General features: G+C 40.6%; 3 protein-coding genes across 3 annotated transcripts in view; all 3 read left to right on the top strand.

The window, feature by feature from the left end:
- The window catches only part of LOC121647505 (NACHT, LRR and PYD domains-containing protein 12-like), a gene marked incomplete at its 3' end in the record, with an annotated part of 791,953 nt that overhangs the window by 212,391 nt on the left and 567,900 nt on the right, over positions 1–11,662 (top strand). The window lies entirely within an intron of this gene.
- Positions 1,854–3,678, top strand: LOC121646978 (gamma-crystallin M2-like). The gene is made up of 3 exons (XM_041996141.1): positions 1,854–1,906; positions 2,267–2,509; positions 3,400–3,678. Exons 1-3 carry the CDS (start codon positions 1,874–1,876, stop codon positions 3,676–3,678), a joined length of 555 nt encoding a protein of 184 aa, XP_041852075.1. The 5' UTR covers positions 1,854–1,873.
- LOC121646977 (gamma-crystallin M2-like) lies at positions 7,471–8,630 on the top strand. Its single transcript, XM_041996140.1, has 3 exons — positions 7,471–7,563; positions 7,986–8,228; positions 8,334–8,630. The coding sequence occupies exons 1-3, from the start codon at positions 7,531–7,533 to the stop codon at positions 8,628–8,630; spliced, it is 573 nt and encodes a 190-aa protein (XP_041852074.1). The 5' UTR covers positions 7,471–7,530.

Here is an 11,662-nt window from a genome sequence, read left to right as displayed (position 1 = left end):
GTAAAAACAGATATTTACCTTTTAATCACTTTGTTTGGGTGGTGGTGGTGTGGGGTTCATAACATTATAAATGTTCCTCAGCTGGCATTTGATTAAATGACATCATGGCAGCATGTTTAAAGCACAGCAAGTCCTGGATCTAGTCTTCCATGATGAGGAGACTGATGCTGACGTGGAGGAGACGGTGGTTCCTCCAATAATGATTGTAACAATATTTAAACTTTAAACAGGTTGAAAGTGTTCCTACAATTTTCAAATGCAAAAAAATATATTCAAATCATGTGTTTTTATGTTTTCTTGTCCTTTAAAAAACAGAAATGATACGGTGTGATGTTTACCTTAAAAAAACGACTGATGTAAAAAAAAACATTTCTCACTTACTAAAACACTAACTTAGGATTAATCATACATTTATTATTGTGAGATAAAATACTTGTTCTAACTAGATCTAAAGTTCAAATTCTTTTCTTAACAGTCCCTATTAGGAAATTTTTTGTCCGGGTAAAAAGTGACCTGAATCATACTGTGAAGGTATAAAATTCTAACTGTATTTAAGGGATAAACTTCTTCAAGTTAATGAAAACTTGTTTTTTGAGGCAGTGAGTTTGCAGATTTTCTTTAGTAAAGCCAACTAGTTAGATTTTACAGTGCAGGCTCTGCACAATGAGCTCCTCTTAGGGGAAAACTGAAGACACTTGTGGGGACACAGTCTAACACAGCGGTGGGGAACCTTGGTCATCATCCTACAAAATTTTAGATGTTTCTCTGCTCCAACACACCTGGTTTAAATGAATGAGTCACGGTGCACAACTTGATAGGCTGCCAGATCCATCTAATTAGAATCAAATGTGGTGCAGCAGGGAAACATCTAAAACCTGGAGGACTGTGGCCCCAAGGACCAGGATTCCCCGGCGGTTGTTCAGGGGCCAAACAGCTCATACAAGGGGGTCCAGTACGCCATACTCCCAGAGAAACTCTCATAGAATTCAGAGAACTTGGTCAAACGTGTTCTCCAAGTCTACAAAGCACATGTAGACTATTTGGGTGAACTACTATTCACCCTCCAGGACTCTGCTAAGGTTGTAGAGCTGGTCTGCTGGTCCACGACCAGAACAAAACCACATTGCTCCTTCTGAACCAGAGGTTTGATGATGGACCCTCTTCTCACTTTCTCACTCAGAACTGGACCGACTCTGCTTCTGAGTTATATTTCTGTTTGAACATGTACATGGTAATTGGTGTGTGTTTCTATAGCACTTATATAGCACATTATATAACACTTTACTGGACCTGGAATGATTCCCCAAGCGCATCACATCACATTCACCCATTCACACACTGACGGCCGAAGCTGCCATGCAAGGTGCTAAACATGACCCATCAGGTGCAATTTGGGGTTTGGTGTCTTGCTCAGGGACACCTCGACATGTTCTTGACAGGCCGAGGATTGAACTGGCAACCCTCAGTCTACAAGACGACCAGTCTACCCATTGAGGAACGCCCCATGTTTCACCAGGAGAAATGATGTTGGATGAAGGCTTCAGGTCAGACTGCTAATGATGATGTGACTGTGAGGAAGGTGTTGAACCTTCTCAGGACGTTCCAGCAGCAGTGACGTGAAAGGCTGAAGGTGGAGACATGTAGTCTGTTTTTCTGGTGAAAGTGCTGATCGGGCAGCAGCTGAAGGCCTCTGTGGTCATTGTTAACCCTTTCAAAGAGGCTTTGTGTGTGTGTGACAGAAAACATGTGCTGAATCAGCACTCTGACACACAAAGCAGTGAGCAACACTCAGGTGTATAAAAGCTGCGAGGTCACAGGTAGGAGCACAGACCACTGTCACCGGCTCAGAGCAACGCAGCCCCCGCCAGCCAAGATGTCCGCCACCGACATGAACATGATGAGCAGGGTGAGTTCCAGCATGCATCACTGCTCTTTGCCTGGTCACTTTTTACACTCACACGCACACAGACAACAAACATGATTATTGATCAGGTAGTTCCCGGTCAGGTTGAACTGGATCAGTTGTCAGATCTAATGATTGACAGCTGAACAGCATCAGGTCTCAAATCTTCGCCAGAAAGCAGATCAGCTGTTTCTCACAAAAATAAATAAATAAAAAAATCTGACAAACATCCCTCATGATGATCAACCTGCACCACCTCCAACAAGCTGAACAACCTGGCTGTCATATGACCTGATCTCTGGGTGTGAGGAAGCCTCAGCCTCCTCATCAGTATGTTTCTTCATTCAATCCCTCTCCCCTTAGATCGTCTTCTACGAGGACAGGAACTTCATGGGTCGTTCCTATGAGTGCAGCAACGACTGCTCCGACATCTCTTCTTACCTGGGCAGGTGTCACTCCTGCAGGGTGGAGAGGGGCTGCTTCATGGTCTACGACCGCACCAACTACATGGGCAACCAGTACTTCATGAGGAGGGGAGAGTATGCTGACTACATGAGCATGTTCGGCATGAGCGACTGCATCAGGTCCTGCCGCATGATCCCCATGGTAACCACATAACTAATCACATCACAGTACACATGATCCCCATGGTAACCACACAACTAATCACATAACAGTATACATGATCACCATGGTAACCACATAACTAATCACATCACAGTACACATGATCCTCATGGTAACCACATAACTAATCACATCACAGTACACATGATCCCCATGGTAACCACACAACTAATCACATTACAGTATACATGATCCCCATGGTAACCACATAACTAATCACATAACAGTACACATGATCACCATGGTAACCACACAACTAATCACATCACAGTATACATGATCCCCATGGTAACCACATAACTAATCACATCACAGTATACATGATCCTCATGGTAACCACATAACTAATCACATCACAGTACACATGATCCCCATGGTAACCACACAACTAATCACATTACAGTATACATGATCCCCAGGGTAACCACATAACTAATCACATCACAGTATACATGATCACCATGGTAACCACACAACTAATCACATCACAGTATACATGATCCTCATGGTAACCACATAACTAATCACATCACAGTATACATGATCACCATGGTAACCACACAACTAATCACATCACAGTATACATGATCCCCATGGTAACCACATAACTAATCACCTCACAGTACACATCTGAAGGCCTCTGTGGTCATTGTTAACCCTTTCAAAGAGGCTTTGAAAGGTACAGTGGTACAGTGCACTTAACCACCCGGCTAATCCCATTTCAGTACACATGATCCCCCAGATTACAAACCAGCCAACCACATTACAGTGCACATGAGACAAATAAGAAGTGACCGTCTGTTTTGTAGCTGAACAGTGAGCAGCTGACTGATTTCTGATAACTGATTATTGATTACTGGTGTGTTTCAGTACCGTGGATCTTACAGGATGAGAATCTATGAGAGGGAGAACTTCGGTGGTATGATGCATGAGATGATGGACGACTGCGACAACATCATGGACCGTTACCGCATGTCCAACTGCATGTCCTGTCACGTGATGGACGGCCACTGGCTGATGTACGAGCAGCCCCACTACAGAGGCAGGATGATGTACTTCAGACCTGGAGAGTACAGGAACTTCATGAACATGGGCATGAGCGGCATGAGGTTCATGAGCATGAGGCGTATCATGGACTCCTACTACTGAAAGCTGTGAACTTGCAGATCTGAGAAACAATAAAGCGATGTCTGTTTAACTAAGGTTTTCTGTATTTTATTTTTTTTTTACCTCTGGATGAGGAACTCTGACATCTAACAGGTGCTGAACATGACAAAGATGTTTCTCCAGGAGCTGTGATGAAGCCACAGTTATTACATAATTACGTTACATTATTATTAATCTTACAATGCTGTACATGGTATCATATTTGATACATACAGTTTCTAAGACATTTTGCATCATTTTATGGTAAAAACGTAACTCAGAACCTCGTTGTACACAATCTGACACTTGTCTTCTGCCTCCTGGTGGATACAATAAAAATACAATACTGCGATATCATGCAGTAATAAATGGTAAATATACAAAAATAAATAAGTAAATAAATAAATAAAAAATTTGAAATATTTTGTTAAAAGGCCAAATACACACTTCAGACTTCAAAAATAATCCAGGTAATCCAGAGAAGGTCAATTTAAAAGTTTAAAAATAAAACCAGTTTAGACAACAGATGTTGTAAGAGATGAAATCTATTCTTTTTCAAATTCCTTTTTGTTGGTTGCCTGAGTAACACACCAACACGCGAACACCTTACAATGACTCTTCTGTCAATCTTGGTCATGTGCAGATGATAAGGCCTCATGGTTCTGGTTGAAATCATTCTTCTTCACACCACTGACTCTGACAGCAGGCTGACAGCTACTGAGTAATCTGGATACTTTCGGATTAATCTGTTGATGTGGTGGCTGGAGCAGTCGTTTATGTATATAATGTATGAAAAGAGAAGATAAAACATGTCTCTGAAGTGAGCTGGTAGAGGATGGTAAAGGCTTGGCAGGTGTTGTCCAGCAGCAACTCTCACTTGCTGGGTCCACTTTATCAGGAAGTTAAAATCCATACCAGAAGACAGTGGTCTAGACCGGTCAAGTTCAGAGGGGGGTCAGCTAGAGCATGAAGCTGGAGGGGGTTAAAGCTACAATCCATAAAAAGCAGCCGGACAGGTTTCTTCCTATCTTCTAAATGCTCATAGAATAAAAAACAAACTGAAGGTCAACAGATGCTCATTTTTTATTACTAACTCTGCTTTGACCAGCTTCTAACTGTTTTATGACCACACAAGTTAAAACCACTGGCCAACTGAGTGGGCCTGTTTGTTCTGGTGATAAGGACCACTATGGACCAAAGAGACGACACTGTCTGTTGGCAGAGACAGATTAAAAATATATTTAAAGTATTTTTAAAATGGACAGATCTATTAAGATTTTGAATAAAATCTGTAGCAGCCCCCTGGGCCCCATTGAGGTGATGCTATCTTATCTTATCTTAAAAAAATAAAAGAGAACATCAGTTGCTGGATCCTGATCCCATTACTAAACGTTGAATCATGAATTATGTCGGTGAAAATTAAAATGTTACCAAGGGTCATGTATTTGTTCCAAAGTCTTCCAATCCTAATAAATGAAAAGATATTTAAAGAACGGGACACATTATTATCATGGTATATTTGGCAAAGATGAAAGCCAAGAATTAGATTTCAGTCTTTAGTTCAAGAAAAACACAGCACGAATCACAGTCCCATGCGAAAGGACTTTAAACATCCGCTCAAATGATGGTCTTATTTTGTTGGTGCAATTCTGATCACAAGGCTACATGAAAGAAAACATAGGTAAATATGTCACGGCCTGGAGCTATCCAAGAGACTTTGGGAGACACAAATGAGAGTTATGATTGAGAAATGAGAGTAATCAGTCAGAAAATAGATCAAACTCTCAGAAATGAGAGAAATCAGTCAAAAATCAGAATATTTAGCCAGAAATTAGAATAATTAGCCAGAAATTAGATAAATCATATAGAAAATAGATAAATCTGTGAGAAATGAGAGTAATCAGTCAGAAAATAGAATAATTAGCCAGAAATTAGATAAATCAGTCAGAAATGAGATAAATCATATAGAAATTAGATGAATGAGTCAGAAAAGAGATAAGTCACTCAGACAGTAGATAAATCAATCAGAAAATAGATAAATCTGTGAGAAATGAGAGTAATCAGTCAGAAATTAGATTATCCTCTTTCAAATGAGATCAATCTCACAGAAATGAGAGTAATCAGTCAATAGTTAAATAAATTAGTCAGAAATGTGAAAAATCAGTCAGAAATGACATAAATCTGTCAAATGAGGGTCTTATTTTGTTGGTGCAATTGTGATCACAAGGCTAGATGAAAGAAAACATAGGTAAATATGTCACGGCCTGGAGCTATCCAAGAGAGTTTGGGAGACACAAATGAGAGTTATGATTGAGAAATGAGAGTAATCAGTCAGAAAATAGATCAATCTTTTAGAAATTAAAGAAATTGGTCAGAAATTAGAAAAACTCAGTCAGAAATTAAGTAGATCTCTCCAAATCAGAGAAATGTGTCAGAAAATAGATAAATCATTCAGAAGTGAGATTATTCTCTCCAAAATGAGATAGATGTATCAGAAAATGAGAGTTATCAGTTAGAAATTAAATGTAAGCAGTCAGAAGTTAGATAAATCTCTCAGAAATGAGAGTAATCAGTTAGAAATCAGTCATCTTTCAGAAATTAGTTTAATCTGTCCAGTGTTAGAGGAATCTTTGGATCTCTATTATTTTCCAGTCATTCTGTTTGCTTCATTTCTGATGTTTAAATAGTAAAACAGATTTAAATAACAGACACCAGTAAACAGATGTTTGTTCCCTTTTCTTCGTGCTGCTCTCTATAGTGACATGTTAATGTAAACATCAGACAGACATTGTTTTTTATGTTTTACCAAATAAATCATTTTTCACTTGTTTTAATTCTGTTCAGAATCCATTCACACTGATTTAGGTTTAAGAACAAATGATTCATGGTTACAGTGAGGAACCAAACACACTCAAGGCTCAGGAAACACATGGAAAACAAATTAGTTTTTTAACTTAAAAACATAATGTAAACAGAGTGAGGCAAGAATGAAACATGACCTGAGAAACATCATAAAACAATGATGAACAATCGTGAAAATCTGGTGTTAATCTGCAGAGCGTCAAAGCAAGAAGTAAGGCTGATGACATCAGCCAGAACATGGAGATCCAAACCTCCCAAATAAACCCAAAGATACAGATATATTGTGTTTGTTTCATAGAAGAAAAACTTTATATTTTTTGTTAATGTGATTTGTTTCATTGAGAAATGAAAAACAAAATCATTCAAAACCACTAAACCTACCAGAATATCACACTGTCAGTTTAAATGGATCAATAAAGTTTGGTCTGTTATAATTCTGTCGAGAATCTTTTTTCATTTAAAAATGAACAAAGTATGTCCCACTTATCAGCATCTAGGGGCTCTCCATGATCATTCCTTTATTTTAGAAACATGTCTCTTGGTCTGTTTTCATCTGGGAGAAAATTTTATTTTAAGCTGGGAATTTGTTCCTGCAGTTTCAGGACAGAAACAGCCTCATTTAGACTTCTGAATGATCTGTAAACAGATAAAAGTTTTTCTGTTTGAGACAAATGCTGCTAGTTGTGTGTTTTCAGTCACAGCATGTCATTGTCTTCAGGTTTTTGTTCCAGAAAGTGACGCATCCACAGTGAACAGAGGCCTGAAGGAGAAACACAGCTGCTGTCTGTGGCTCTTTGTCTGTAGTTTCTAAGAGAAATGCCGAATGCTGAGCACCTCTTTTATGACGTGCTGCTGGCTCAGGCTGTTTGCACAAAAGGCCTCAGCTGCTCAGGTACTATAAAGAGCAGCAGCTGTTCCACAGGTAACACACACTCTCAGGACCATCACCACAGCAGCAGCAGCAGCAACCAGCTGAACAACCCAACAGGCAACATGACTTCCAGCAACATGAACATGATGGGCAGGGTGAGAACCACACAGCTTACACCGTTTACCTGTCTATCAGTTTACCTTTAACTGAAGGCTGAAATGTAGCCCAATAGAAACACAAGCTCATAGGTATTGTGATCATCAGAACTTGTTATCACTCATTAATTCCTAAAGACAGAAGATACACAAGTAACACCTAGTACTGAATTATCCGATGGTTGTCATGGTTACCCCATCAGTGTCATAGAATAACCAAAAAGCCAGTTTATGTTAATTCCTCCTGATGTAGGGGAGAGTATGTCTACAACATGAGCATGATGGACGACTGCGACCACATCATGTGTTCTACTCAGCAGACTGTCCTCTATCTGGCTGTCATATGATCTCCTGGTGTGAAGAAGCTTCTGCCTCCTCATTAGTCATAAAACTGTTTTTTCATTCAATCTCTCTCCCCTTAGATCGTCTTCTACGAGGACAGAAACTTCATGGGTCGTTCCTATGAGTGCAGCAGCGACTGTGCCGACATGTCCTCCTACCTGAGCAGGTGTCACTCCTGCAGGGTGGAGAGGGGCTGCTTCATGGTCTACGACCGCACCAACTACATGGGCAACCAGTACTTCATGAGGAGGGGAGAGTATGCTGACTACATGAGCATGTTCGGCATGAGCGACTGCATCAGGTCCTGCCGCATGATCCCCATGGTAACCACACAACTAATCACATCACAGTACACATGAGACAAATGAGAAGTCACTTTTTGGTTTGTAGCTGAACACAGCTGATTACTGACTATTGGTGTGTTTCAGTACCGTGGATCTTACAGGATGAGGATCTATGAGAGGGATAACTTCGGTGGTATGATGCATGAGATGATGGACGACTGCGACAACATCATGGACCGTTACCGCATGTCCAACTGCATGTCCTGTCACGTGATGGACGGCCACTGGCTGATGTACGAGCAGCCCCACTACAGAGGCAGGATGATGTACTTCAGGCCTGGAGAGTACAGGAACTTCATGAACATGGGCATGGGCATGGGCATGGGCATGAGCGGCATGAGGTTCATGAGCATGAGGCGTATCATGGACTCCTACTACTAGACCACCATGTAAACAATAAAAACATCAATAAAGTTGTACTGAATCTACATAAGTTTGCTGTCTGCTTCCTTTGATCTGTATGGAGAAAAAATTGTTTCATAACATTTTCAAAAGTGGAACACAGGATTTACAATTGTGTGAGGAACTTTGAGTTCTTGCAAATGAACACTTAAATCTGTTCACAATTATTAAGTAATCTTAGCACATATAAGACAAATTTACACGTGCACACATTAGATGTTGCATATTAATATTTTGTGAAAAGATTTTTACCTCCCTAACCCATCACCTTCCAGAGCCCCCCTCTTGCTGCTGTGTAGGGGTTTGCATGTCCCAGTGATCCTAGGAGCTATGTTGTCAGGAGATTCGTGGCCCATAGCAGGCTCACCCAAGGCAAACAGCTTTCTAGATGAGGGAAATTGCTGCTCAGCAGACCCCCATTAAGAATAAAAATGTGAGACCCAGGTTTCCCTTGCCTTGGCATGGGTCAAAGGGCCCCCCTCTGGAATCATGTCTGGAGGTGAGACTTCGTAGCTTATGCCTGGTGGCGGGCCTATGCCCATGAGACCCTGGTTGGGCTCAGTTCAAACAGGTGATATGGCACCCCTTCCTGTAGATTTACCACCTGTGGGAAGAACCATAGTGGTCGGGTGTGATGTAAGTTGGGCGATGGTGGGGACTAAGGATGCACCGATCCCAGTATCGGATATGTTGTTGGTACTATGTATTGTAAATTGTACTCTGTATTCATCAAATTGTTCTTATATTACAGAAGCTGATACCGACATAAAAAACTAGGTCTTTCAAAATTAATGTATTAATGCAAAGAGAAAAATTTGTGGGATTAACACGTTAATTATTTTAATGCATCAACTCATAAACAATAAAGTTTTAAATCATGCCATATCAAAAGTCCGAATTTGGTATTATCTCGGGAAGAGAAGCTGATTTTGGACATGTAGGTCCTTTGTAAACATAATACACCAAAAACCATTTTATCCCTCTTATTTGTGAAAATTCCAGCAGTTTTCAAGCCGTACATTTAGAGGAGGGTTGCAGGACCCATTTAATATATAACACAATTAACCCTTTAGTCGTCACATCTGGCATTCTGGGCCACACTCCTGACCAGTGAACTGTAACCCAATACATTTTTCTGTAATTAATTAATCAGAATTAACACGTTGAAGTCCCACCCCAACCAAAAATTCTAAACAAAACCAACCTTTATTCTTTATTCCAGCATCTGTGGACCACTGTTATGTCCCTACTAATGCCTGACCTGCCCCCTTGATGTATCCAGCCATCCCAAACTATGGCAATATCAGGAAAAAGCAACAGGAGAAACTGCAGGAATACAGAGGGCTTGAGAATTTTAATAAAACCTCAAAACTGAAAAGCCAATCAGCTTCATGATGAAAAAAACACACCATCCTCCCACTGAATATTAAACATCTTATCATATTCATGTTTATTTGTTTACATGTTTATCTGTTTACAAAAATGTATCAAAGTAGAAAAAGTAGAAAGAAATAAAACTAATAAAAAATCTTGTCAGTGTTAGAATAATGGTGAAAGTGTGTTAGTGGTTCCATTCATTACATTACGTCATTACATGACATTTTTTATTCTGCCTTTTATTAATCCCATGCTGGGAAATTCTTTCTCAACCCATCCTAGTTGCTAGGAGCAGTGGGATGCCAGATTCCAGCACCCAGGCTGGATTCTGGAAGGGTTGAGGGCCTTGCTCAGGGGCCCTGGATGATCAGCGTATTGATCAGCCCACAGTGGTTTACGTTAATTGTCGGTCCGGGGACTTGAACCAGGTTCTCCAGACCCAAGCCCACTTCTGTAACCACTAGGCTACCACTCCCCCTCACATTTCCACTCACATTACCTTTTACATGATGTTTACATGACGGTTAGATTACCTTTTACATGATGTTTAGATTACGTTTATCATTATGTTTACATGACATTTATATTACCTTTTACATGATGATTACATGATGAGGTGTTAGATAAGCACATCCAGGTCATATGGTTAAACCATAGGGCAGACTGAAGTTTCTCAGAGTTTTCTGTCACTGAAAGATGTCAGTTTATGTGTATATATTTAAATGGTCTGATGGGGTCTGATGTGGTCTGATAGAGTCTGATATGACCCTTTCCCACTAGTACCCACTTAGCCCTACCTCAATCCAGTCAACACCACACCCCCCTGGTTTTGATTGAACCCATTACAATAGAGGACAATTGAGGCCGCGTTCAGTGTGGGCGGGGACGTCTTAGCAAGGTGGCTAGTAGGTATCATGAAGTCATTTGTTTGCAAAACACACAAAGCAACAATTGAGGATATCAAGCTTTTAATTTATGTGCTGCTTAGTTTAATGCCAATGTTTTTATCCACAGTTGTGGCTTCGGGGTTGTAAAGATGGCAGGGTTAGGAGTCGTTCTCACAACTCATCCCATGACCCAAATTCTGGCCAATTGTGGCCTGCTATCTCGACACAGCCTGGCTCTATTTTCTGCCTGGTTCTGCACCTTCAAAACCATGATGGAGTAGGCGCAAAATATTTATCTACTCACCCCATAAAGGGTCTGATAGAGTCGGATGGGGTCTGTTAAGTGAAAATATACTTGCTCTTTGACCTTGTGTTCGCGTACATCATGAGCATTGTTGTACACATACTTGCTTGTGCACTATGCATGTCACCGCAGGATTACACTAGGGGCTGCAGGAGAACTCATACAAGATAGACCTACCAAATTTGTAGGATGTATATAAACAAACCAACATGGCAACAAAAGAGGAGGTTAGCATTTGGTCAATTTTGAGCTCACGGCTGAAAAAATGACAGCAGCGGTATAGTAGATGGTATGTAATGCCCCTAAACTTTTTCTCATTTTTTCCAGCAGTGCAGATATCCAAAAACAGCAAACTGCCTGTCACTCTTACCACAACGTCAGTTGTCGTTTGCTTTCTTGCCTGTTTCACATTGGTCTTGACACGGCTTATAGCAATTATTCAA

This window comes from Melanotaenia boesemani, chromosome 10 (genome assembly GCF_017639745.1).
Source record: "Melanotaenia boesemani isolate fMelBoe1 chromosome 10, fMelBoe1.pri, whole genome shotgun sequence".
NCBI classification, from domain to species: domain Eukaryota; kingdom Metazoa; phylum Chordata; class Actinopteri; order Atheriniformes; family Melanotaeniidae; genus Melanotaenia; species Melanotaenia boesemani.
Note: the sequence above shows the minus strand (reverse complement) of the source record. Positions and strands in the feature narration are given on the sequence as shown.

Excerpts from the sequence above, each read along its gene's own strand:
- LOC121646978 (XM_041996141.1), top strand. The coding sequence starts at position 1,874 with ATGTCCGCCACCGACATGAACATGATGAGCAGG. Across the intron at positions 1,907-2,266 it reads ACATGAACATGATGAGCAGG|ATCGTCTTCTACGAGGACAG; the intron begins GTGAGTTCCAGC and ends CTCTCCCCTTAG. Across the intron at positions 2,510-3,399 it reads CCTGCCGCATGATCCCCATG|TACCGTGGATCTTACAGGAT; the intron begins GTAACCACATAA and ends GGTGTGTTTCAG.
- LOC121646977 (XM_041996140.1), top strand. The coding sequence starts at position 7,531 with ATGACTTCCAGCAACATGAACATGATGGGCAGG. Across the intron at positions 7,564-7,985 it reads ACATGAACATGATGGGCAGG|ATCGTCTTCTACGAGGACAG; the intron begins GTGAGAACCACA and ends CTCTCCCCTTAG. Across the intron at positions 8,229-8,333 it reads CCTGCCGCATGATCCCCATG|TACCGTGGATCTTACAGGAT; the intron begins GTAACCACACAA and ends GGTGTGTTTCAG.